This window comes from Capronia epimyces (genome assembly GCF_000585565.1).
Source record: "Capronia epimyces CBS 606.96 chromosome Unknown aczIQ-supercont1.2, whole genome shotgun sequence".
Taxonomy (NCBI): domain Eukaryota; kingdom Fungi; phylum Ascomycota; class Eurotiomycetes; order Chaetothyriales; family Herpotrichiellaceae; genus Capronia; species Capronia epimyces.
In genome coordinates, this window is record NW_006912905.1 from 2,185,431 (window position 1) to 2,210,438 (window position 25,008).

A 25,008-nucleotide genomic window follows, 5' to 3' on the forward strand; every position below is an offset into this window, starting at 1 on the left:
ATTCTCCGCTGCTGACTAAGGCTGCTAAAATCTACGACTCCTTGGAAGCATGTGGTACTGTACGGAGTATGTGGCAACAGACCAGACCGCCTTGGGCCAGGGGGAGGGCTACGCCCGCGACAACAACAAAGGAAGACTTCTTTAGAATTTGGCGTTCACTCCGATCCACCTAAAAGACATTTCATTCCCAACCCGGTCCATAGGATGCTGAAAAGCCCCTTGCTAGCCAAGGTAGGCCTGTTAAGTATACACTGCTTCGAATCTGCTTTTCGCCAAACATGCCTTGATTAAGGAAACAGCCCTCATTGGTAATAATATGTCTCGTCAGGCGTGCGGCCACGCAGGAAAGCAGGCTCACTGCCACGAGCATAGACATCCTCATAGAGAATCTTGGGAGTTGGCTCGGGAGGTGCCATCTTCTCGGCCTCAGCAACTTCCGCATCAACGTCTTCCCGGGCTTTCTTGTCGATTTGCTTGAGCTCGTCCTCAGTACAGACGCCCCAGTCGAGAATCTTTTGCTTCAGACCGGCGATAGGATCGTTGGTGGATCGCATTCTCTGGATCTCCTCTCTAGTCCTGTAGGTTGTGCCAGGGTCGGACATCGAGTGGCCACCATATCTGTAAGTGACATATTCAATCACCAACGGCCCCTTGTCGTCCGCCGTATACTGCTTGCCATATTGCACGGCAGCTTTCACGGCAAGCACATCCATGGCATTCACCTTCAGACCGGGGATATACTGTCCACGCTTATAGTAATCCGTCAAGGCCGAAGATCGTGCAGCCGATGTTCCCATGCCGTACTTGTTGTTCTCGCATCCGAACAACACCGGCAGGTTCCACAACTTGGCCATGTTGAACGCCTCAAAGACTTGACCTTGGTTGGAAGCACCATCACCGTACAAAGTGACGGTTGCGGTCTTGCTGCCTAGGTATTGGTGCGCAAAGGCAATTCCGGCGCCGACGGGTACCTGAGCGCCAACGATACCATTGCCTCCAAAGAAGTTGTGAGTAAACATATGCATAGAACCTCCTTTTCCATAGGCAATACCGTGCCGACGGCCTAGCAGTTCACCAATGATGGATTTGACAGTCCCGCCGCGCATAAGCGCGAAACCATGACACCGGTAGGCGGTAATAATGGCATCGTGCTTCGTGATGGCATGTTCGATACCAACCGCAACAGCCTCCTGACCCGTCGACAGATGACAGAAACCTCGAATCTTCTTTTCCTTGTACAGTCTGTCTGCGGCCATCTCCATTCGACTAGCACTAGTGTCAATGCATGGTCGGTCAAAACTTTCCCATGCTTCACTTACCGGACTGTGACCATATCAGTGTACATCTGCTTCAGCTCCTTCTTCGTGGTGTCGAGGGTGTATGGGGGAGGGTCGAGCATATAGGTCTCGAAACTCTCATCGTGGAGCTTGACTTGGAAGGGCTTGTCATCTTCCTGAGGGTCTCTGTTAGTCTGTCGCATGGAAAATGCCATCCAATAATTTATCATACCTCCGGGACATCATCTTTCTCTGCGTGAGAGCTTGCAGCATCTGTGGTGACCGATCTGCGGACAAGCTGGTACGCTCGTCTCTTCGGAAGTGACTGGAGGCCGAGCCCTCGAAGGCAGGCTTTCGACAACATGGCACGGACAGATGGTGGAAGAACGGAGAGACTCGATGGAACTACAGTAGGCAATTGATGAGAGAGATAGGTTTGAGGTGTTTTAGCTATCAATTGCGGTTGGGGCGCCGGAAAAGCACTAGCGTCCGAGGACTCGGACTTCAAGCCAACGGAGGAGCGCCACTGCACTGGCAACTGGAAGGAGGGTCGCCTTGGCATCGCATGCGAGCGGCGAGGACGGTGTACTCCGCAGTAGTACGGTGTACTGCTGCTCACAGCTCACAGTTGCTAATAATAGTAATTAGTGGTACAGCCGGGACTATCTGTACGGACTACTCTGTATAGTAAATTTGGATGACTGCCTCAGCATACAGGCAATTCATACTCCTAGTGTCTACTGGAACTTGTCGGGAGCATGTTGGCTTCCAGACCGTACATATGTAGGCCATAGTAACGGGTAGGAGACAAGAGTTCCCCCTATTTGAATGTTGGCCGAACTCTCAGCTTTAAACATGATCTTGATCAATACTCGTATCGCAGGCATATCATGGTCCCACCGCCTCAAAGATGGCAATGCCATACATCCCACTAGAATCGGGTATCATCAGTGCGTGTTGACCTCGTCTCCCTATTCGTTCTTCCTTGCATTCCTTGCCTGAAGATAAATGATCTTTCCACTGCATTTCCTGCTCGAGTGTTCCATGCGTCGTGCACATGGTCCAACAACCTTCACTCTCGCAAGAACAACTAAACTCAGTATCCTCCTGGCCCCACCAACCCAGGCTGCGTACCATACCCTCCAGGCACCACGCCTTGATGTCCGAGTTGCCCAGGTTGGTGCAAGGACGAGCTGACCTGAACCCGTCCTTGTCCCACGTAGTCGGGAAGGTCTTGGAACCATGGGTGTCTCAGAGCATCTTGTGCGTTGATTCGGTTTTCGGGTCTGAGCTGCAGCAGCTTGCCCAACAGATCGAGGCCCAGCTGGTCCACCTGCGGCAGTAGAATGGCTAACGATTGCGTGGCGTACGATGGAAAGTTGGCCTTGTACTCGGGTAGCTGAGAGATGCCCGGCCAGGTCCGTTCGGACGGTGTGCCCATCAACCGGAAGATCTTCTGTAGTTGATCCTCGTTGGTTGTGCCAGGGAACAGTGGACGACCCGTGTACATCTCCGCCATGATGCAACCAGCCGACCAGATATCAATGCTTGTGTTGTACGTCCGGGACCCAAGGAGCACATCCGGAGCCCGATACCAAAGCGTGACAACTTCGTTGGAGAAGGTATTGACCGGGATTCCGAATGCTCTTGCTAGACCGAAATCTGCCAACTTGAGTTGTCCCCTGGTGTTGATTAAAAGATTCTGAGGTTTCAGATCGCGGTGAAGGACTCGGTTCTCATGACAGAACGCAACTCCCCTCAGTAGATCCTGCATGAACCTCTTGATCGTGACCTGATCAAGTTGGCCCCGGTCCCCGCGAGCGTCCATGTACTTTTTCAAGTCCTTATCCATGTACTCGAAGACCAACATCAGTTTATTCTCTGTATGGATGACATCGTATAGTGTGACTATGTTTTCATGTTTCAACTCTTTCATCAAACTGATCTCTCGGATCGCCGTCGACGGGGTTCCCTCTTCGGAGTCGAGATGAATCTCTTTGAGTGCGACGAGATCGCCGGTCTGTCGGTTTCGACCTTTGTATACGGTGGCATATGTCCCCTCCCCTAACTGCACGTCGAATTTTAGCCTGACGGTAGCATGCTTGTGAGAGGTTGCAACGTACCTTTTCCAATTGTTGGAATGAACTGGGATGCCTTCGATCCATCGGGAAAGGCGACCTGCGTTGGGCTTGCAGACGGTCTCTTCCGGGAGGCGGGGTCGAACCGTGTGGAAAGAGGATCGAGGCGGGAGAGATGACACGTTCGGCGAGTTGTTGGGCAGTGAGTCTTTGAGGCTGCTGGGTTCTTGATTGAGAGTGGGATGTCTGAGGAGGCTGCGACGAAGTGGTCGACGAGACTGAAGATCGATGGGGAATAGTTGTGGAGCGAGAAGACATGACAAGGAACAGGCGAGGAAAGAGAGACAGCCTTCCTTTCCTTTAGTAGTGCGAGATCTTCGCCTTCAGCGTAAGGCCAGGCCAGTTTCCGACATACAAGACGCGCGCATCATTTGCCACGAGCGGCTAAAAGAGATCGCTTGTGGAACAACGAAAAGGTCTGTCTGATAATATTTGCATCTCTTGTGCAGGCCGCCCGTGTGTCACGCTTTTCCTTTCAACTCTTCTGAGAAGGCCTGTGTGTCCACCCTCCGCCAAAGCCACGCCCCAAGTCACTCGTTGTACGGATACTAGTGCCTGGCCTGGGCATTGTCACAGTCGCTGTACTCGTTCGTCTCCAAACGCCCCAAAATACACCTGGCGTCTGCTCGTCCTATCGATGTTGCCTCCTGCTCCAGCGCAATCTTGGTCTGATTTTAGTACCGTCGCATGTTTGAAAATAGCAGTTAAGACACAAATCGTATTAATACTTGGACATTATAACTACTACCCAATGGTTGGCTGCCTGCAGCTTACCCTTCAAGGTTCGTCTATACTTTGGGCTCGCGCCCATCTGGATTCTCGCCAGTATCATTGTCAATCTTTAAAGATATGCCCAAACGTGAGATTTTTTGTGCATGATGTCGCAATGTCAGGTCTGACTAGAAAGACAACTCGTGCAAGGAAGGTGTTTCGTGACAATTCATGAGATGGGTATCTTCCAACTATTCGCTCGCTCGCAACGTCGTTTCCAGGTCACGTCAATGCAAGCGACGAGCATTCTTCAGTCATAAGGTATTCCGGACCACGTCGTGTGATGGCATAATTCGTCAAATGAATCGTCAGGTCATGGTCATGCTGTGTGGGACTCGTGGGATGATTGCTGCGTTCGCCGCTGGGCTCCAGCGGTAGCTAGAGTCTGCACGAGAGGTTCGCTCATCGTTCGCCGCCTTGACTCGAAGACTGGGCGCTGCGCATGGGCGATGAGCATCTTGAAACTCGATCCCCGGCTTCTGCATTCTCTCAAAAGATTTTTCTCTGCGAAAATACTTCTGGAAAGGTCACCGTCCGGGATGACGCTAGCTTCGAAACAGTGCTGCCACCATGCCCTCGCCGTTCGCGAGACAATCCTACCGATCTTTGCATCAGCATTCTCGGAGTGATCTGCAATCAGATCGTTCAATGACAGGTTGGCTCCTTTGCGCCCTAGACCAAACGTCATTCGCGGCGAAGCAGTTGCTGGTCTTGGACTTCCAGCACCGCCCTTTGGGAGAGAGTCTGATCCTCCACTTGAGCGTGAGGACGAGGATGAAGCGGCCGACCCAGTTGGCCGACCTGCAACAGGAACACCCACAACGCAGCGACTGATGCTGGAGAACCCTCTTGCACTAAGAACGCTCTGGACATTGTCGATTATGGGCCTGAGACTAATCTGTGTGTCTGCCGTTGCCAATCGGAATTTGAGCTCACGGACAGCTCTTCGAGTTTGCACACCCATATTGACAATGTCAAGATCTAGTAGTAGGAGCTCGAGATATCCGCCAGGGAGCAACACCCGCCTACATTCGGATATGATATTCTTCATCTTCGCTTCCGGCATTGCTGGTGGAAAACGAAGCACAACGGCAGAGAAGAAAGCAGGCGGGAAAGGGAAGCGTTCGTCAAAGCTGGTCACCTGAGCTCGGCGATGATTATTCGGGGCGTTTTGAGATGCTTTGAAGCTCTTCAAGCCGGGTCCCGATGGCTTCTCCTGCAGGTGGTGAACGAATGCTTGCTGCGCCTCGTAGGTAACGGCACAATAGATGGACCAGTCCTCAGTCCCTAACCCATCGATGACGAGAACATGCCGTTCACGAAGAGTCTGAATCTCATCGTGTGCAGGTGAAAAGAGCACACGCCCGAACGAAAGCCATTTAGCGACCATGAGCGAAGCAAATTGAAGTTCGGACTGGGCTGCTGGATCCTTCTTTCGCTCGACAACATCCAGAAGTGCAACATGTTCCTGATGATTCGACTCTTTATGCATTTCCGGTCGGCTCATGGTGGCTGTCCAACGCTTCAAGGATTGACTGGCCGAGGAAGTACTTAGTCGCTCAGATGGTATTGTGCTACTCCTGTGGTGACTGTCGTACTCGTTGAGCAAATCGCGGATCGAGAACGGGGATGTTGGATCAGTTGAGGAATGTAGTGCTGACACAATCCTAGACCTTCGCAGCCGAACGTCTTCTCCTGCGGTCTGCTCAAGCATTGCCGAAGGAAATATAACAGGAGATGCGGTCGAGGCTGCTGTCCCCTGCCCAAACACAGGCCGTTCCATTGCAGGAATAGATAGGTCGGGAAAGACAATATATGGCTCCCCTGTTTGTGGTTTGACTGCGTTCCTTACCGAGGCGGTGAGGTGGCGTTCTGCCTGCTCGGGGAAAGGAATCTTTTCCCTGAGGGTACTACTTGTATCCTTCCTTGCAAGTGAAGGTGACATGACATGATCGAGAAAATCATCATATTCATTCCACACCTCGTCCACACTAGGACTGTTGGACGCATTAATGTCGATATCGTGAGCAAATCGTGCCGGGTGCCCTTCCTTGGGCGGGCTGGAGCCCGGTAATGGGCCAAGCATGCTCAACGGGCCTTCGGAACTGCTGGACGTAGATGCCTCGGAAGCTGCCCCTGACGGGAAACGTAGGAACTCGGACTTGGCGAGGGTATCGGCGTTGGAAGGTATGGCACGATCAACTGAGGGGAGAAGGCGACCCGGTTGCAGATGCGTCCTGGTCTCGAGCGGCGCACGAAACCCAGCTGCGGGCGTATTTCGTAAATTGTAGACATTTTCTGCAGTTGATTCCCTCACCAATGGTTTCAAGAACAATGCCCGACTGGGTTGGCTTTGTTCTTCGTTCCGTGGGACCACTGCAGGAATTCTTCCAACACGAGCTAGCCGGGGCTGTCGCTGCGGCCGCTCCTCTATCTGACCCTGTACCCGCTGTTTCGGACTTTGCAGCGGCACCGAAGGCAGTGATCTGTCAAATGACTGCGGCAGGGATAGCGAGGCACTTGGGAGGAGGATATCATCTTCATAAGCTTCCGCTGTATGCGCGTTATATGAGGTTTCGGCCTCGTATCCTTCGTTTATGGGGCTGACTGCAGGAGATTCGGTCAACTGTGGCAGAAGATCCGGAAGTTGCTCAGTGGTATTCATCTCGCTTTCAGAATCGATCATTGCATAGTATGGCATTGGCCGAGGCGTAGAAATTGCCAAGATGCTGACTGGTAATTCGTCAGGAGACGAAGACGGTAGGTGGGCAGTCTGCTCTGGTTCTTGTTCTGAACCCTTTCTCCGGAAGATATTCCATTTGCGTTTCCAATTTCTCTTGTCCTTCGATTTGTAGAACGAATTGTCACTGCGGTATAGGTCCGTTGTAGTGCTCGGTGTCGAAAGAGACCCCAGCAGAGCAGATGATCGGCTTTCCTCTTGGCTGCTAATGTATAATGGCGTTAAGAGCTCATGAGTCCGAATGGACATTGGTAAGCTGAACTTCTCCTCGTCATTACCGAGTCTCTGGGATCGGCGAAAGGCCAGAGTAGGAACGGTCCTATGGCTCAGAGCGGGATCACCAGTGCCACCTAGACCGTCTTGCCCAGAATTCTGGCCGAAGGAGCCTTGAGATTGAGATAGAGGACGCCGTTTATCAGAGCCTGATGACGACGGCGGAGCATTGTCGTAGACATCGAGTCCGTCGCCGGGACCAGCGCTGTTAATGGCTCTTGACCCACCAACAATTGGAACAGGCCTCAGCCGCGTAGCAGCAAAGTCGTCGAGGTCGGACTGGCTGCTACGGGTTTGACGACTACTGCTGCGGCTTTTCGAACTTTTGGACGAGAACAGGGCAATCCTCCTAGTACTACTAATTGATCTCTCACTTTCGCTGTTGCTTGCTGATCTGCTTTCCTGAGACATTTCGCGACCTCGTCGTCCATACCTGCCGTACCCTTCATGGCCTGTACCGGCAGTAGGTCCTTTGCGCTGTAGTTTGCGCGGGGTCACCTCTGGTTCTGGAGCTGGGGACTTGCCTCTGCGACCGAAAATCCCCAGTCGAGAAAACTTGCCCGATCGAGGCGGAGGCGTTTGAGATTTTGTCCCAGGATGCGGATCATATCCTTCTTCCCGGTTCATAACAACAACTTGTTTGATCCTGCTCTCTTCAGCAGAGTCTGTTGGCATCGTCTGCTGACTTCTGGAAGCTGGATGATGCCCACGGCGCACAACAGGCATGGTACTACCCGTCGTGTTCACGCCTCGTCGACTTGGTTGAGGAGGAGCACCACCTAGCGACTGCTGGAGGTCTTCGTGGGCTCTTGTAAGAGGGGCTTGCAGTAGAGACTCTCCAAGATCCTTTGTACGTTTCGACAGTGGACTGCGCTCCATTTCCGATAACGGATCCGAAGGTTCAAGTCTTCCTCTTTGTTTGCTATTCCGGCTGCTACTCCTGCTCAACGCCTGCTTGGTGGAAGATGTCCTCGGCGGCGGAGTAGGCGCAGGAGTAGTCAGCGGCGTCCTCTTTGCACCAGGAGAACTCCTCGACTCTTTCAGACCGGGAGGCCACTCACTCTTACGCGCCCGAGAAAACGCTTCTGGAACAGCAGGTATTTTTGGATGCCTTTCGCGGGTTGTAGTGGGGATTGGAACAGTCTGTGACCGTTTACCGGATTCCTTAGCTGGTAGTGGCTGCACAGCACCAGGAGAAGCCGACGACCATGATGTCGGGGTGGTCGTTGTCGTAGATACACTCCAAGGGCTTGGGGAACTCGAAAGGCGAGTCGACGGACTACTTGTTGAACTCAAGGACTTTTTGAAAGCGCCAGGACGGTTTGACGATGTAGCTGCCAGAGCTTGCAGTTCTGGTATCAGTCGAGGAGGGAGATCAGTGGGACGGTTTGTGGTACTGATCCTGGGCATGACAACGCCGAATATTGCATCAGGAGCTGCATCCAAAGGTGATTGTGCGTCACGTCCAGTACTTGAAGTATCTGAACGACTGAAATTCCGCCTAGTAGCAGACCGATCGTATTGCATGTTTAGTCCCTCGCCAGAATCCATCACCAACGGGACTTCTTGCATGATTGTGTTGGCACTTTCACCGGACGAATTCAGCTCTCGTGGCGCCGACACATCTCGCAAGAGAGCACCTGGCCGTACATTGACGGCTTTTGCAGGTACTCGAGGAATTCCTGTTGGCCTAGAGCGAGGCTTTCCACTTGAAGTACCTGAGGACTCTGTCATGAAGGGTGATGATTGTGGGGGCGAGATTTGTTTTGTGCTAGGACGAGCTGTCTCTAGTTGGCGAGCATCCTGTCTGGCCCTCGGTGACCTGACGGCTCGTGGCACGGTAGCATCCCTGGTTCTGGAAACAACCTGTTGGGTGTCATGTGTCTGCATTCTGTGTGACATGTCCTCGGTGGAACAATTTCGCCCTTGCCAGTTGTCCAAGATCCGAACAATGGTGGACTAAACTTTGAAAACATCACGTTCTTCTGTCACCCAGAGTCCGGCCATTCAGATACCCGCAACAACTTAAGAACTGGTGTATGGTTCTTTCGTGTGCGCACCTGTTGCAGATTGATGTAAATGCCGACACGTTCACTAGGAAGTTTAACTGATGGAATTTCAACCAAGTAGATTGGATCTTCCCAGTGAATTCTGCTGAAAGTTGTACAACGCACTTGTATCCAAGACAGAAATGTTGGTGGTGTTAAACAATGGTCAGAGGCTGTGAGCAGTAGAGTAGTATAGTGGACGGATCCGTAGACTCCCATGCGCCACAGGCGGCCGGCATCACCGAGGCAAAAAATAGTATCTCCGAGAGTGGCACGTGACGTTGCGCACTGCCCCAGTTATCAGTGGCGAGCAGAGGAACAATTGGATTTATGGAGGAGAAGAATAACAGGAAAAACAGGATTTGAGGCAAGAGATGATAAACTGCTGGGTAAGAGATGGTTGCGTGGATGAAGGCGGGTCTTGCAAGGGCACTTTGTAACGAGGTGGAGAGATGGGAGAGATGCGATTAGCGCACATGCATATGGAGTACTTACTGGTAGTCAGCAGCCTCCAGTTGACAAGGCAAGGTGCGGCAGAGCAAGCAGCCCCATGGCTGCAGCGGCTTCAACGCCAGGGTCCCAGACGGGCTCAGGCTCTCTCTCATAGCTTCCGCGCATTCAGACAGCGGGGCGGGAAGAGACCACATAGCGACCCATCTTCAGCGCTGAACTTATGTAAAGGGTCTGGGCTCCTGGTCCCATGGCTCAAGAAGTTTCCCTGGCAAGTGGTTAACTTGGTTTGCTCACGCTAGAGCCGATGTTGTTCCCACGCCTTATGCACAACTCTCCATTGACATGAAGGCCATTCCCGCTTCTAGCTCCATGGTCGGCTGACCATGGTTGCGGCTGATGCATCAGGCTGACTTGGAAGATCTGACAATTGTTCATGGCATCGTGGCGGCCTGATCTTAGCAAATACCCGCGGGCTATGAGTGCTGTACGTATTGGGATTTGTCCGTCCGGTATTCCTCGGTCGATTCTGTGGAGTAGCGTGGCGGCCTATCTGCGTGGCGCTTGGAAGGAAGGCAGCATCATAGGCAAACTCATGTGGCAAGGCAGGATTGACATCAGGCTATCAGGGAGCAGCCCCCTTCGTGCGACGAGTCGGAACGCTGTGGCGAAATGTTGGTGGGAAGCCCGGTTAAAATTGACGCTTTACAACCCCATAGTGACTGGTGTCTTCGTATTGATCACAGTGAAAGGGGAAAGCGATATCGCGAGGATGTTGAGGAGGGCAACAATAGGTTTCATTCGCACCAACAAAGCGTGGTGGCAGAGAGTGAGCAAGGACGAGAGCCAGTCGTTAGGAAGACAGCAGTCTCTAGAGTCAAAAAGCTGCGGCAAGGTGGAGCTGAGGACGAGCCTTAGTCCCTCAGCCCACATCGGCCCCGGAGGGCAGTGGCTCCAGGGCTCAGCGGCCAAGCTCAGCGGCTCACTCGTACAGGTAACCTTACGGAGACACTTAGTTAAACCGCGGCCCCAGGCGGCCGTTGAAAGGTGGCCCGAGCCGACTTTGAGACGCCTACGGAGTACGGATAGAGGGCTGAGACAAGCCTAAGAAGCCCTTCGAGTTCTTTCCACCCTTCTTCTCGACTTCGCCGTTGGTCTGGAGAGAGAAGTCTAGTTTGTGCCGAGGGAAAAACTCCTCACTCCCGCCGTACCAGGTAGGTGCCAGGTACCTATATGGCTGGCTGCTCACAATTCCCCTAACGGAGCGTCCGACCATCCTGTACACCGTACTCTTGGATGTTATTCCTGTGTACCTTTCAGAGACGGATTTAGTCCAGCCTCGATCGACAAACCGTCAATGAATGCCTAAGGCAGGTACACTACATGCAGCGCTGTCCTCCGCACTTCGTAGGAACTCACGCATTCTACTGACTGGGTTTCCTCCTACCCTCGCCTACCTCATTTTCTTCTATCCACCAATCCCGCTGCGAGACTGGGAAAATACACCATGGTGTGGCTGATCGAGCCACCTTGTGCGTTCGATATGACACGCTAAACGTTTCTAAAGAGGATCGTTGGCGAATCCGCCTGTCGCCCTCCCCTCCACACCAGCTGGCTCGAAATCTCCGATCAGCCCCTCGCCTTCACACCCTCACGGTCCCTTCATGGGGAAAAAGACAGGTCTAGCCGACGTCACATATCGCCTGATCGCTACGGCGGCACTCCTACGTAGGTATCGAGAGTCCCATCAGATTCAACCAGGTGTACTACAGTATCCGTACCTACCTGCAAATACCCACTACCTTAGTACCTAAGGTAGCTAACTAATACTCCGTAGTGTGTAAGACTCAGGTAGTAGGCACCCAGTAGAAGTAATAGGACTACTTGGGCTTCAGCCCGCCCTAGGTGCGCCCTACTGTATACATGTATTTACTAATCACCACAGACACTTGAAATCCTTGGCACTACTCATGATACATGTGGGCTCCCGGATGATACAAGAGGCAGCAAGTATCACATCATGCTGCCCCAGTACCTAAGGTACCTAATATAGCTCGACCAGCAGGTCGGGTCAGAGCTCTTCAAACGAACCTTGGCTCAGATTATTTGTCATAAATCTAGTGCTTCGTCTAAGCATCGAATTCACCAGCATGGCGCCACATGAAGCAGGATTCCCTCAGGAAGGGGGTTGTGACTGTGGAGAGGTCCGGTATGTCATGGAAACAAAACCAATCGTGGTTCACTGCTGCCAGTAAGTCGAAACTGCAACCCATAGATGAATAATTTTCGCTGAACTCGGCGCAGCTGTCGGTGGTGCCAGCGAGAAACTGGGGCTTCTTTTGCTCTCAACGCCATGATCGAGGCGGACAGGGTGAGAGTATTGAAGAATGAGCCTGAATGGATCACGGTGCCCAGTGCAAGTGGGGTGGGACAGAGCATTGCACGCTGCCCTAAATGCTGGATCGCTGTATGGAGCATATACCCGGGCTTGGGCCACGACAAGAAGCTGTTGCGTATCGTGCGTGTTGGCACTCTGGACAAGCCAGACTTGTTTCCACCTGATATCCATATCTGGACCGCTGAAAAACAGCCTTGGATCGTGCTTCAACAGGATGTACCCGCTTTCAAGGACGGCACATACGATAGAAAGGAGGTCTGGTCGCAAGAGGCCTTAGACAGAGGGAAGGAAGTGTTCAGGCTTTGACCTGTCAAATACAGATGTAACCAGTGTCCTAGAATTCCTCCATCATACTGCTCAGCCTCAGCCTTGAGGTACAGGTCGGAACCAACCCAGCTGAAAGTTGAAGTTGCGGCTGTTGCTAGTCCTTTCATTGGGTCTGCGGCCTAGGATGTGTCGTCGCCTCCAGTATAGTGGTCACGAATCGATTGCTTTCTGCACAAGGAGTCTATAAGTTAAGCTCAAGACCAAGCAATCTCAAAAGGCCTCGGGAGCAGGGCCACGCTAGACTCGGAAAATTTCATCAGCTTCGTAACATGGACTTACACAGTGTCAATGGCAGCTCAGCAAGTGTATTGGACACCCTATGGTAAGACCAGAGTTGGATCGCTGTGATCAGCTGTGGTGAATTTGTGTAAGCATCAGAAAGCCTGTAGGAAGCACGTTCTTTCTTACGTACAGGTTGACATGTATTAAAGCGGCAAGATATTTGTTTCATTGCGCAGACACTCCGAGAATGCTTGTAATTAACAACAACCGCATTGACAGCAACAACAGGATCGTCGGCATATCAACCATCTCTTCTACAACGCGTAGCTCCACCATCTCCTTGCATCTCGGTCAGTTGCTTCTGCCTTGCTACCGTGGTTAGCTCCAATCGACAAGAAGCTCTACATCTTCCCGTGCCATTGGCGCGATCACCCTCATTATGGTGGACTACGCAAAGAAAACAGTGGTGGAGTTGCAAGAGATCCTCAAGTCACGGAATCTCTCACATACCGGGAAAAAAGCAGAGCTGATTGCGCGTCTCAACGAGGCCGACAAAGCAGCAGAGGCAAATGGTAATAATTTCTGACATTGGTGCTTGCGCGCCTTCCTGAAGACTGCTCCCATTTCCCTATTGTGCGTTCGAGGCGACCAAAGAACAACAGCAGTTCAAGATGACTGACTTTCTTCCAGATCCAGCCGAAGCCCCTCCAGCCGAGTCCACGAGTGCGCCGCCCGAACAGCAAATCGAGCCAGCAGCGCCACAGGACAGCGAAAATCCAGCAGTAACAGAGACCGCACCGGTACAGTCCCAAGTCGACGCGACAGCGTCGCCCTCAGCAAACACGGATACTGCCCTTGCGAACTCGGCCTCTTATGCTCTAAATTTGCCCCAATCAGACATCGATGCTGAATTGGCCAGACGCAAAGCTCGCGCCGAACGGTTCGGCACCGGCGCAGCCACAGCAAATGGAGAAACGGGAACTGCAGGTACAGAGAACGCAGATGATGAGGCGCAAAAGGCATTAGAACGGGCAAAGCGCTTCGGCACAGGTCAGACAGCGGTGGGGAAGCTGGACGAAGCCTTGCCTACTGAGCCTGAACGTCGGTCAAGGAAACGGAACAGGACAGAAGAAAGCAGCGCCCTGGACGATCCAGCCCTCATCAGAGGCTTCGGTGGGCGTGGTAGAGGAAGGGGAGGGAGACTCCACGGCAGAGGTGGGCGGGATAATTCACGGAGAAGAACAGGAGAGAAGCCCCGGGGTGTTAGTAAACAATCGGGTATCTTTTCCAGCGAAGCGGATCGTCTGGCTGCGGAGACGAGGAAGAAGAGGTTTGCTTCGGCATCATGAGGGGATCTTCTTGTACGCTACTAGTGCTGCCCACCGCACATCTTGGAGTGAGGCAAAAACTGGGCATATGTAAAATGATACCGGCTTCATTGTTGCAAAAGGCTGTCAACCCCTCGTTCAAGTATGGTCACATGCATCGAGCAATGGTCCATTGTATGAGACCCTCAATTCAATTCCATCCGGTGAGAGAGTAAGATCTCGTATCATCCAAACAAGATCTATCCTACGAGGGTGGAGGGCATTCGCACCATATGTAGTATATTACCAACAGCAAATGATCAATTGGCTAGACTGCAGAAGCAGAAGAAATCTTGCTTTCGAGCGTGATCCTCGATTGACCTAGCAGCCATCCCTTCCAAAGACTGTAGCAATCGAATGGTTCAGAAGGGGGGAAGTTCTTAGATGAAAGGGTCAAGATTATTCCGAGTGTCTCATCTGCGGAGAGATTGGATGCTAGACTGCTCGTGAAAGCAAGAGCACACTGTTCCTGGTAGCAGAGAACCCAGCGAATGGCACCTCTCGAAGAGAGGGTCGAGCACTTGAAGATCAGTGAACAGGAGGGACGGAGGTAAGAGGGACTAGGCTGGAAAGCGCGAGGGGTCTGAAGGTAAATATGGACTTTCTAGCCAGGAGGCCTGGGACTCCGGGGTGGATACCATTGTACACTCGACATGAGGGAGACAGTCCAGTCCAAGAGGGGGCCTCCTGAAGGGAGGATGTCCCCAACGTAGAGCCGGTCATTAGGATGCAGAAACGACGGCGGCGGAGGGATAGTAGAGAGGATGACGCGCTGGAGTCATTAATTGCAGAACAGACGGAGGCACCACGGCAAGGTAAGTCGAGAGTAGTTGTACGGTCGAGGCAAGCTGCCACGTGACCATTTTGCCTGGGCCAAATAGTCGTAGTAATAGCGGCAGCCTTGCAAAACTTGGTGGGCGAAATAATGCATCCTTAACCTCAACCATCAATCCAGTGTGAGTGCGCCACCTCGTCACACCCCCAAATCTCAGGGTCAACGTTCACTGTGATCCTCGAGCCAGTGTTCGTACAGACTTGGTTGGGACTCGTCCTTTGCTTAAAGACCATTTGATGGCCGTCAAGACGAACGGTGTGCCATCAAATTACCTGCGATTACGCGGGACGAGACCCTGGGTTATCCTGCGCCATAAGATTAGGGATTGGCACTCGTTGATCAAGTAACATCCCGCGGAGAACTTGAGATGTTATTGCTTCACAAGTCACCAAGCTCTTATTTAAGTCTAGAGCGGTTAGCCAGAACGGGAGCTCCAGCTCAGCTAATAACAGGCCTTAGGAGCCATTTCACTCACTCACATCCGATAAGGCAGATGCATCTGGTTGGGCACAAGTCTAATGATAAGCTTGGCCCAACCACTGCACATGTTCAGTTGCTCATCTCCAGGCCTTGAATGAACACAAGCCCTGGTTCAAGGTGGCATTTTGCCCTCGTTGTTGGGCTCTTGAGCTTCTCGCCACCTCCTTCTCGTTGTTCTCGCCCGCCTCGACACGGCTGGTAACAAGGTGATCGAGTACGCTGAATGGTCATGCCTTTGGGACGCGGTGATCGACAATCGGGATTGAAAGGCATGCTTGTGACGAGCCGAGCATCGTGTCGATAACGTCTGATGCTGGGGCGTGTTCCTAGAGAAAAGGACAAATACTGGTCTAAGAGGGACTACGACTTGAGGCAAGAAGGACTTTGACACAAAATTTCCGAGGACACTGTGCTGTTTAGACGCGGCTCTTGCATTATTCCAGCTATATGTTTTCAGTCACATCAAAACCTCCCTCGGAGTTCATACATAACTGACTGGGTCAGTTCGGGACCCGTCTCTACCCCGTTATCAGCAACAAACTTGCCTAAACTCAGCCAGTGGCTTGTGCATTGCCCCCTTTCATTCGCTCCTCATTTCTCAATCTCTGGCTTGATCGGCCGCGGACTTGCTGATCTAGATACCACCCGATCTCGAGGTGATTGACGCTACATCCCCGGAGATGTACAGAGACATCACATCCATGGTGAACCTTACAACGACAAGATCTTTGGTCGTGCAAGGGGTTCATCATCCTTATAACTACTCTCTCCAGACCTCTTCTTGAGAACGGCTCCATCAACCTAGAGGGTCCTTCGAGCAGCAAAGGTCGGCAAAATACTCCCCGACCCCATACGCTGGTACCAGGACTATATCATATCGCTGCAATGGCTGTCGACTTTGGCCTGGCGTTCAGGGCCCCGGAGATCAACCCCATCACCTACAAGGCCCGTTCGATTCCTTTCTTGAACCCAATCAATATCTACGGCCGGGTCTTCTTCTTCTCTTGGTTTGGCTTCTTTTTGGCATTCCTCTCGTGGTACGCCTTTCCCCCATTGGTAAGTCAACACCTCTACGAAGCTGTCTCATGGACCATTCGGGTTGACCATCATCCAGTTACACGATACCATCCAGAAAGACCTGAAGTTGACCAAGGTCGATGTGGCCAATTCGAACATCATTGCCCTCTGCGCAACCCTCCTCGTTCGACTTGTTGCTGGTCCATGTTGCGATCGATTCGGACCTCGTCGGACATTTGCCGGCTGTCTTCTTGTTGGCGCCATTCCTACTTTCCTAGCCGGAGCTGCCTATACCAAGGGCCAACTCTTTGCAGTTCGATTCTTCGTCGGGATCCTAGGTGGCAGCTTTGTGCCTTGTCAAGTGTGGTCGACAGGCTTTTACGACAAAAATATCGTGGGTACGGCAAACGCTTTTACTGCTGGTTTAGGCAATGCGGGTGGCGGAGTGACCTACTTCGTCATGCCCAGCATATACGATTCACTGCTGAACCGAGGCTTGACACCTCATGTCGCCTGGCGTGTGGCGTTTGTTGTTCCTGGCATTGTGATTGTCTTCGTCGCATTGTGTCTCCTTTTGCTTTGCCAAGACACACCTGTTGGCAAATGGAGCGATCGGCAGCTTGCTGCCCAAACCCACCTTGCTGCACACGGTGTCCAGGTCGCTATTGTTGATCCTCCAAAGGCAGGAGTCACAGACAAGCCTTTATCCGACAGCAGCCCCCCGCCTCCTTCCTCGCACACGGGCGAGAAGACCCAAGACGAGGCTCCAGGAGACCGCAGATTGTCCAAATATGCCGACCAGGAGGTTCAGATGACTGAACAACAAATGCTTGACACGGCACGCGGAGAAATCATTGTGAGCCCGACCCCGAGGGAGATCATCACGGTTATGTTCGCACCCCAGACACTTGTGCTTGCCTTCTGCTACTTCTGCACCTTTGGCAGTGAGTTGTCTGTCAACTCCATTCTCGGCACATACTATCAAAAGAACTTCAAGTCCCTTGGACAAACCACGTCTGGACAATGGGCTGCAATGTTCGGTCTACTAAACGTTGTCTGTCGCCCTCTGGGTGGCATCATAGCCGACCTGCTTTTTGGAAGGTTCTCCAACCTCTGGGTAAAGAAGATCTGGATCCATACACTGGGGGTTATCACCGGCGTCTTTCTCATAGTCATTGGTGTCCTTGACCCTCATAACACCAGTACCATGTTTGGGCTCGTCGCTGGTATGGCCGTCTTCCTTGAAGGGGGAAACGGAGCCAACTTTGCTCTGGTGCCTCACGTCAATCCCCACGCCAACGGTGTTGTCTCTGGTATGACTGGGGCAACTGGCAATTTTGGCGGTATCATTTTTTCTATTGTGTTCCGATACAACGGCAGCAACTATGGCAAATCCTTCTGGATCATTGGTGTGATTACTATCGCTATAAATTTGGGTCTATGCTGGGTCCGACCCATTGCGAAGAACCAGATTGGGGGTCGTTGAGCGATGGTCTGGTTTAATGTACCGTCTCACAGTCGGGCGGGACGTCTCGCCACGCTCCGGGGAGCTTTGGATTACTCTGGGTCACGATAATCGTGCTTGAACGGCAAGGTTCGAAGCCGCTTTTAGCATCATGTCAGGCCCGGAGTTTCAGAAGACTCGGGCTCCGCAAGTGTCCTTCAAGGTGTACTAGTAAACCTGTCGTCACGACTTCTTCTGAGAATCGAGTCCCATCAATCCAGAGAAGCCACAATTGTGCAACACTGACTGATACTTGCATGAAGATGGCCGTCCTCGGTGTGGCAACGTCATGATGGACGTTGACATCATGAGGTGAGGGAACCGAATGAGCTGCGTTGGTGGGTGCGGTGATATAACACCTTCCTTGCCTCACGCATTGTCTTGTCCTTCGGTGATTAGAATGATTATGGTTCTCACGTGGAACGTCCTTAGATACTCCCGTCGTGCTCTAGGCGGCCTTGCATCACCCCAGCTCCAAAAGAACTCTCCTACTAGTGTATACCGAAATTTCTGCACACCACCCCTCCTCAAGATGCCTGAAGAATTACACAAGCAAGAGGTGACCTCCGGGGAAGACCCGTCCGTCACAAAACAATACGACCACGGAACACCGAAGGATGTACAATGGAAAGAACTCTACGAACTCATCGACGGCAAAAAAATCAGCATGCTGAACACCTACCGCACTGGCGTTGGCCTGGTTGGTCGATCGATGGTGGTTGCCAAACGTGCCGGGCCAGACATCCTTTACCTTACGAACAAGAACTCGACGAAATTCGAAGACATTGCGAAGAACAAAGAGGTCCAAATCACCATTCAAGACAGCAAGACGCAAGACTGGATTTCCATCGCGGGAACGGTCACCACAGCATCCAATGACGACCCACGAATCAAAGAACTCTACAGCCCAGGAGTCAGTGCTTGGTTTGGAGACTTGAAAGATGGCGTACATGATGGGACTGCGAACGACCCTCGCATGGCTCTCATTGAGGTCCAAAGCAAGTACATTGTGTACTGGAAGAAGGAAACATCGTCGTTAGGCTTCTTGAAGGAGGTGGGAACTGCAGCATTGACAGGCAGTGTCGCGCAGACCGGCGTTCTAAGAGAATTGATGGAAGAAGACATCTCGCGTGAACGGGGCTAAGGGAAATTCCACTCTGGTTGCCCCGTCTCGAATCCAGCCAGGGCAGGCTCCTATGCGGACTACGGCCTACTCTGTACGGATACTCCATAGTAGCAGCAGGCAGAGCGGCAATTACTAGAAGATCTATCACACGGTGCCATCCCAGCCACGTACTAGGATTGTGAGGTCATGTACTCCGTACTTCGTACTCCGTGTCCTGTAGGGATATTCTCTAATCACCAGTAGGTGCCACGGACACATATTAAGGGGTAAAGCGCATCTAGCGCGTAACCGGTTTAGCGCGTCAGTGACGACTGACAGGTCACGCTCCTTTCAATCTCAGCCACGAACGGTGAAAAGTGACCCGTGGCCTCATGTCTGCCTCCCTGTGACTGCGTTCAGATCGAAGAAAAAATCGGAAAGAGCAAGAGTCCCTACGCAGTGTTCCCTGACCGTTCTTGCCATCTGGTTAAGAAAGTCACTGTCAATCAATTCCCTTGTTGTCTGCGTTGTCTGCGCTGTGTCCAACACCTTTCACAATGCTGAAAGTCCCCTCACGTAACAAGCCCACTGGTGCCAACGGGATCACCAAAGCGGTTATCTTGGTACATCGATCCGTCTCCCAACCCCTTGGACATTATCGCTGACTCCCATACAGGTCGGAGGCCCATCACGAGGCACTCGATTTAGACCACTCAGTCTTGATGTACCTAAGGTAGGCATACACTTCATCGGATCTCCTGCACCAAATTGACAACTTATCCCTCTCAGCCTCTCTTCGATGTTGCCGGCCATCCAATCATCTGGCACTGTCTGAAGGCCGTGTCCAAGGTCCCTGACATCAAAGAAGTCATCCTCATTGGCTACTACGACGAGAGCGTCTTCCGTGACTTCATCAAAGACTCCTCGAGAGAGTTCCCTCAGATCAAGGTCCAGTACCTGCGAGAGTACCAGGCCCTGGGCACTGCTGGCGGTCTCTATCACTTCCGAGATGCCATTCTCAAGGGCAAGCCTGACAGGTTCTTCGTGCTCAACTCGGACGTCTGCTGCTCCTTTCCCCTCGAGGCCATGCTCCAGCTCTTCGAAGAGAAGGATGCCGATGCTATCATCCTGGGTACTAGAGTTAGTAATGAGGCGGCTACTAACTTTGGTTGTATCGTGTCCGATTCCCACTCGAAACGCGTCTTGCACTACGTCGAGAAGCCCGAAGGCCATATCTCCAACTTGATCAATTGCGGCGTCTACCTCTTTGCCACGGAATGCATCTTCCCATCCATCAGAAGTGCCATCAAGCGCAAGACCGAGAGGCCACGAGTGATTTCTTATCCTTCCTCGGAGAACCTCGAGTCGTCGTTCGTGGCCGACTTCGATGAGGACGGAGAAAAGAACGAGGTGCTGCGCCTTGAACAAGACATCTTGTCTGATCTTGCCGACAGCAACCGCTTTTACGTCCATGAGACCAAGGACTTCTGGCGCCAGATCAAGACTGCAGGCTCCGCTGTCCCAGCCAATGCCCTGTACTTGCAAAAGGCATTTCAATCTCAGTCGGAGGAAATCGCCAAACCATCCGCCACCATCCTCCCACCAGTGTTCATCCACCCTACAGCCACGGTCGACCCTACCGCCAAGTTGGGCCCGAATGTGTCCATCGGGCCGAAAGCCATCATCGGCGCAGGTGTGCGTGTCAAGGAAGCCATCGTTCTTGAGGAGGCAGAGATTAAGCATGACGCCTGCGTCCTCTACGCAATCATCGGCTGGAACAGTCGTGTCGGAGCTTGGGCCAGAGTTGAAGGTACCCCAACTCCTGTCGGCAGCCACACCACCAGCATCATCAAGAACGGCGTCAAGGTCCAGAGCATCACCATTCTTGGTAAAGAATGCGTCGTAGGTGATGAGGTGAGGGTCCAGAACTGTATCTGCCTGCCCTACAAAGAATTGAAGCGCGATGTTTCCAACGAGGTCATTATGTGATTTTCCTTGTCTGGCTGGTCTATGAATGTCATGGCTCGGAGCACAGAATGATTGTCTTTCCTTCTCTCCAAAGGAACCGTGATGGAAGGATCGAACATGGGATCAAGGCGCAAAATTGTTACAGTAGCCACTTGATAGAGTAAACGTGGGGTTCAGCGGTCGATTGTTCTGGTTAAGAACCTGCTCTCAAGTGTCTCGTCTTCCTACTGGCCGTGTGACTGTCGTTTAGGTAGTGCATCACGCAATCGAGGCCAACCTCTTAGCAAACAAGGGCCCGCAAAGCGATGCTACTCTGCACATGGAAGTATACATACATATATAACAGCAGGCCCGGCTGTCTACGAATTACTTTTTGCCTTGCGTCGCGCCTGGGGCAAAGGAATGTTTTCTCCTTTCCAATGCTTCTCGCAACCGTTCAGAAGTTGGGATCCGCCCGAACGACCAGAGCAGTACGCCTTCACTCTTGATTAAGAGCTGACTCACCGATGTCTTCTCTCAGGTTGGTAAGCAGCAGAGATCGTCTGAGGATTCAAAGAGCATTCTTATCGAGACAAAGGTCAGAACCTTCTGGTAGAAATGAGTGCTACCGGTCGGAATAATCGCGTTCCCGATGGCGGCGGAGACGGAGCAATCAGGCGAGCGAGTGGTGGTACAAAGGATGCTGCGACATTTGCCACATTCTTCGCATCCGACTTCTCTGCTACCGTTTAAAGTTAAAACATTTCCCTCTTGTCTGATCTGTGTCTCGAGTCATCATTGAAATCGTCGCACACAAAGATGCCATACGCTGTGACAGTCCCAGATGGCTATGGGTAAGTGGATACTTCGTCTGCCAGCACGGCGCGACTCAGGCCAGATTTAACAGAAGATCACAGCTACGTCGTTCTCATCGCCTTGGGCCTGGCACCACTCCTCTCTTGGGTTCAAGGCACTGTGGTTACAACGCTGAGAAAGCCCGCGGGCGTTGCATATCCGAATGCGTACGCAACGGCTCAACAAGTCAAGGAAAGTCGCGACGCCTACAAGTTCAACTGCGCCCAACGAGCTCACGCCAATCTCTTGGAAAATATGCCCCAGACGATGCTCTTCATGCTCTTTGCAGGCTTGGAATACCCCAGGGCGGCTGCTGCTCTCGGCGCCGCTTGGCTGCTCTGCAGAATCATCTATGCGTACGGGTATATTGCGAGCGAGAAGAATGGAAAAGGCAGGATGTACGGTGGAGGATTCTGGTTGATGCAGGCGTGTTTGTGGGCGTTGAGCGCTACCACAGCTCTGAGGATGCTTTGAGTGGATAAATCCTGAATCAGGAGCCTGGATCAGAAGACTGAATCAGAGGGGGCTCACGCTGGACTGTATAGCATAACATAAAACATGAGGATGATTGTGGAAGACCAGTCTTTGAACATTCAATCAATAGATATTTGTGATGTTTAGTACAGATCCTGTCAGTTTGCTGCAAGAGTCATGGGGACCCCTGCTCACTCGTGACTCTGCGCTCGCACGAGTCACAATTTTCGATGCAAACCCGAGCCACAAACTCATCCCACCACCGATCGACACTCGCAGCACAACCTCTGGCAGTCAACACCTTCATTTGCTTTCGACCTGCATGTCCTGAATTAGTGACATTGACTTTCACCTCCAAACATGGCCGACGCCACTTCATCTCTGGCGCAGGACACCGCCAACCTACACCTGGACGAGGTCACGGGTGAGCGAGTCTCCAAGTCAGAATTGAAGAAGAGACAGAAGGCGAGACAATTGGAGGAAAAGAAGAAAGAAAAGGCCGCAGCTGCACCACCCAAGGTGGAGAAAAAGAAGGTCACAAATGCCGAGTTGGACGAGAGCAATCTCAACCCCAATGTCAGTCGCAGTCCCAGTCCTAATCGCAGTCTGCTTCGGTCTGCAATACTATCATCCTCGAGGTCTTCTCTCTAACACGTTTCCACAGCAATACTTTGAGATCCGAAGCAAACGGGTCAATCACCTCCGAGAGACCAAGTCGCCTAGCCCTTATCCCCACAAGTTCCAAGTCAACACCGATGTGCGCAAGTTTGTTGAGGAATTCGCCCACCTGAAGCCTGGCGAGCAGAAGAAGGACGTTGAGATCCGCGTGGCAGGGCGAGTCTACACCAAGAGAGCTTCCGGCGCGAAGCTGGTTTTCTACGACATCAAGGGCAATGGCACCAAGGTTCAGATCATGTGTCAAGCGCAAGAGGCCAAAGGGGATGCCAGCTTTTTCGAGGCCCAGCATGAGCACCTTCGGAGAGGAGACATCATCGGGATCGTGGGATACCCTGGTCGAACCGCGCCCAAGAACCGTCCGAACGAAGGCGAACTGTCGGTGTTTGCCAACGAAGTCATCCTTCTCACCCCGTGTCTACACCAAATCCCGTCGGAGCACTTCGGTCTGCAAGATGTCGAGACCCGATTCCGCCAGCGGTACCTTGACCTGATCATGAACGACAAGTCCCGCAACATCCTCATCACCCGAGCCAAGATCGTTTCCTATATCCGCAAGTACTTCGATTCGAATGGTTTCGTCGAGGTCGAGACCCCGATGATGAATTCGATTGCTGGTGGCGCCACCGCCAAACCTTTCATCACACACATCAACGAGTACCACCAGGATATGTTCATGCGTATCGCTCCGGAGCTATACCTGAAGATGCTAGTAGTGGGCGGTATCGAGCGTGTCTACGAGCTTGGAAAGCAGTTCCGCAACGAAGGCGCCGACCTGACGCACAACCCGGAATTCACCACATGCGAGTTCTACGAAGCCTACGCGGACGTGTACGATGTGATGAACCGCACGGAGGAACTGGTGTCAGGTCTAGTCAAGGAAGTTACGGGTGGCCATCAGACAACGTTCCATACGCAGCACGGCGAGGTGTACGAGGTTGACTGGTCACGGCCGTGGAAGCGCATCGACATGATCCCAGCCCTCGAGGAGGCCACGGGCGAAACGTTCCCCCCGGGCGACCAGCTGCATACAGCGGAAACAAATGAATTCCTCAAACGGGTCCTTAAGAAGGTCAATGTGACGTGTCCGCCCCCGGAGACTAACGCGCGCATGCTTGACAAGCTGGTTGGCGAGTTCATCGAGGAGAAGTGCATCAACCCGACCTTCATCACGGGCCACCCGCAAATGATGTCCCCCTTGGCCAAGTACCACCGATCGCAGCCGGGCCTCTGCGAGCGATTTGAGGCGTTTGTGTGTAAGAAGGAGATCGTCAATGCGTACACCGAGTTGAACGATCCGTTCGACCAGCGCCTGCGTTTTGAGGAGCAGGCGCGCCAGAAGGCACAAGGCGACGATGAGGCGCAGATGGTTGACGAGAACTTCTGCACGAGTCTGGAATTCGGGCTTCCCCCGACTGGTGGCTGGGGCATGGGCATCGACCGCATAGTCATGTTTTTGACGGACAACTACACCATCCGCGAGGTCCTGGCGTTCCCGTTCATGAGGGAGGAGAAGCCCGGCGAGAAGCCCAAGGAGCTAGCTGCCGAGATCGCCGATGTCAAGCCTCTCCCTGAAGAAGGGATCGGTGAGTTTGGATCTTCCCTTTGTGCACCAAGCGAGTGCTACTCTGCCAGTTTCAGAGCTCTGTGATGATGAACTTCTGCTGACTTGTTTGTTTTCCTCTCCAATTACAGCCCACAAATAAGCGAAATGCTTCATTATCTGCCCCGCTGATGAGATCCAACGGCTGGAGATGACGATGATATGTGCGAGCGTGATGGAAGAGAGATTTCTTACGTGGAGTAGCTTGATATTACGCATTGATTGGAAAAAAGAACTGGTGTCTTTGACCTAGGGGAAGATCCCGACCGTCCCGGTCAGGCGTGACTGTGATCCAGGAACGGCCACTGCTGTTGGGAGATGAGAGATCGTATTCAATCGCGAGCACGAGCGGCACGATGCACGCGTGATGTGATTGTGATAGAGGCGCAAGAGGGGAAGATCTGCTTCTTCTCTCGTAGAATGAACCCCCTAACACTGACATGGCATATTTCTCGGAAAGAGAATGCTTCCTTTTTTATGGTTCTCCCCTTCTCTAGATCTA

The 25,008-nt window shown here is 52.5% G+C and overlaps 10 protein-coding genes across 10 annotated transcripts; 7 read left to right on the top strand and 3 right to left on the bottom strand.

The window, feature by feature from the left end:
• Positions 1 to 302: 302 nt before the first annotated feature.
• On the bottom strand, positions 303 to 1,641 carry A1O3_02594 (pyruvate dehydrogenase E1 component subunit alpha; the record flags this gene model as incomplete). The annotated part of the gene is made up of 3 exons (XM_007732734.1): positions 303 to 1,266; positions 1,320 to 1,453; positions 1,510 to 1,641. 3 exons carry the CDS (start codon positions 1,639 to 1,641, stop codon positions 303 to 305), a joined length of 1,230 nt encoding a protein of 409 aa, XP_007730924.1.
• Positions 1,642 to 2,373: 732 nt separating this feature from the next.
• Positions 2,374 to 3,673, bottom strand: A1O3_02595 (CMGC/CDK/CDK5 protein kinase; the record flags this gene model as incomplete). Its single annotated transcript, XM_007732735.1, has 2 exons — positions 2,374 to 3,345; positions 3,401 to 3,673. The coding sequence occupies 2 exons, from the start codon at positions 3,671 to 3,673 to the stop codon at positions 2,374 to 2,376; spliced, it is 1,245 nt and encodes a 414-aa protein (XP_007730925.1).
• Positions 3,674 to 4,505: 832 nt separating this feature from the next.
• A1O3_02596 (uncharacterized protein) lies at positions 4,506 to 7,874 on the bottom strand (the record flags this gene model as incomplete). The annotated part of the gene is made up of 2 exons (XM_007732736.1): positions 4,506 to 7,548; positions 7,633 to 7,874. 2 exons carry the CDS (start codon positions 7,872 to 7,874, stop codon positions 4,506 to 4,508), a joined length of 3,285 nt encoding a protein of 1,094 aa, XP_007730926.1.
• Positions 7,875 to 12,050: 4,176 nt separating this feature from the next.
• On the top strand, positions 12,051 to 12,401 carry A1O3_02597 (uncharacterized protein; the record flags this gene model as incomplete). Its single annotated transcript, XM_007732737.1, has 1 exon — positions 12,051 to 12,401. The coding sequence occupies one exon, from the start codon at positions 12,051 to 12,053 to the stop codon at positions 12,399 to 12,401; it is 351 nt and encodes a 116-aa protein (XP_007730927.1).
• Positions 12,402 to 13,083: 682 nt separating this feature from the next.
• On the top strand, positions 13,084 to 13,993 carry A1O3_02598 (uncharacterized protein; the record flags this gene model as incomplete). Its single annotated transcript, XM_007732738.1, has 2 exons — positions 13,084 to 13,216; positions 13,335 to 13,993. The coding sequence occupies 2 exons, from the start codon at positions 13,084 to 13,086 to the stop codon at positions 13,991 to 13,993; spliced, it is 792 nt and encodes a 263-aa protein (XP_007730928.1).
• A 2,218-nt stretch (positions 13,994 to 16,211) lies between these two features.
• Positions 16,212 to 17,829, top strand: A1O3_02599 (MFS transporter, NNP family, nitrate/nitrite transporter; the record flags this gene model as incomplete). The annotated part of the gene is made up of 2 exons (XM_007732739.1): positions 16,212 to 16,382; positions 16,441 to 17,829. The coding sequence occupies 2 exons, from the start codon at positions 16,212 to 16,214 to the stop codon at positions 17,827 to 17,829; spliced, it is 1,560 nt and encodes a 519-aa protein (XP_007730929.1).
• Positions 17,830 to 18,379: 550 nt separating this feature from the next.
• On the top strand, positions 18,380 to 18,991 carry A1O3_02600 (uncharacterized protein; the record flags this gene model as incomplete). The annotated part of the gene is made up of 1 exon (XM_007732740.1): positions 18,380 to 18,991. One exon carries the CDS (start codon positions 18,380 to 18,382, stop codon positions 18,989 to 18,991), a length of 612 nt encoding a protein of 203 aa, XP_007730930.1.
• A 518-nt stretch (positions 18,992 to 19,509) lies between these two features.
• On the top strand, positions 19,510 to 20,941 carry A1O3_02601 (mannose-1-phosphate guanylyltransferase; the record flags this gene model as incomplete). Its single annotated transcript, XM_007732741.1, has 3 exons — positions 19,510 to 19,575; positions 19,629 to 19,685; positions 19,742 to 20,941. The coding sequence occupies 3 exons, from the start codon at positions 19,510 to 19,512 to the stop codon at positions 20,939 to 20,941; spliced, it is 1,323 nt and encodes a 440-aa protein (XP_007730931.1).
• Positions 20,942 to 21,718: 777 nt separating this feature from the next.
• A1O3_02602 (glutathione S-transferase) lies at positions 21,719 to 22,228 on the top strand (the record flags this gene model as incomplete). Its single annotated transcript, XM_007732742.1, has 2 exons — positions 21,719 to 21,753; positions 21,778 to 22,228. The coding sequence occupies 2 exons, from the start codon at positions 21,719 to 21,721 to the stop codon at positions 22,226 to 22,228; spliced, it is 486 nt and encodes a 161-aa protein (XP_007730932.1).
• A 360-nt stretch (positions 22,229 to 22,588) lies between these two features.
• Positions 22,589 to 24,554, top strand: A1O3_02603 (lysyl-tRNA synthetase; the record flags this gene model as incomplete). Its single annotated transcript, XM_007732743.1, has 2 exons — positions 22,589 to 22,804; positions 22,893 to 24,554. 2 exons carry the CDS (start codon positions 22,589 to 22,591, stop codon positions 24,552 to 24,554), a joined length of 1,878 nt encoding a protein of 625 aa, XP_007730933.1.
• Between the last annotated feature and the right edge of the window lie 454 nt (positions 24,555 to 25,008).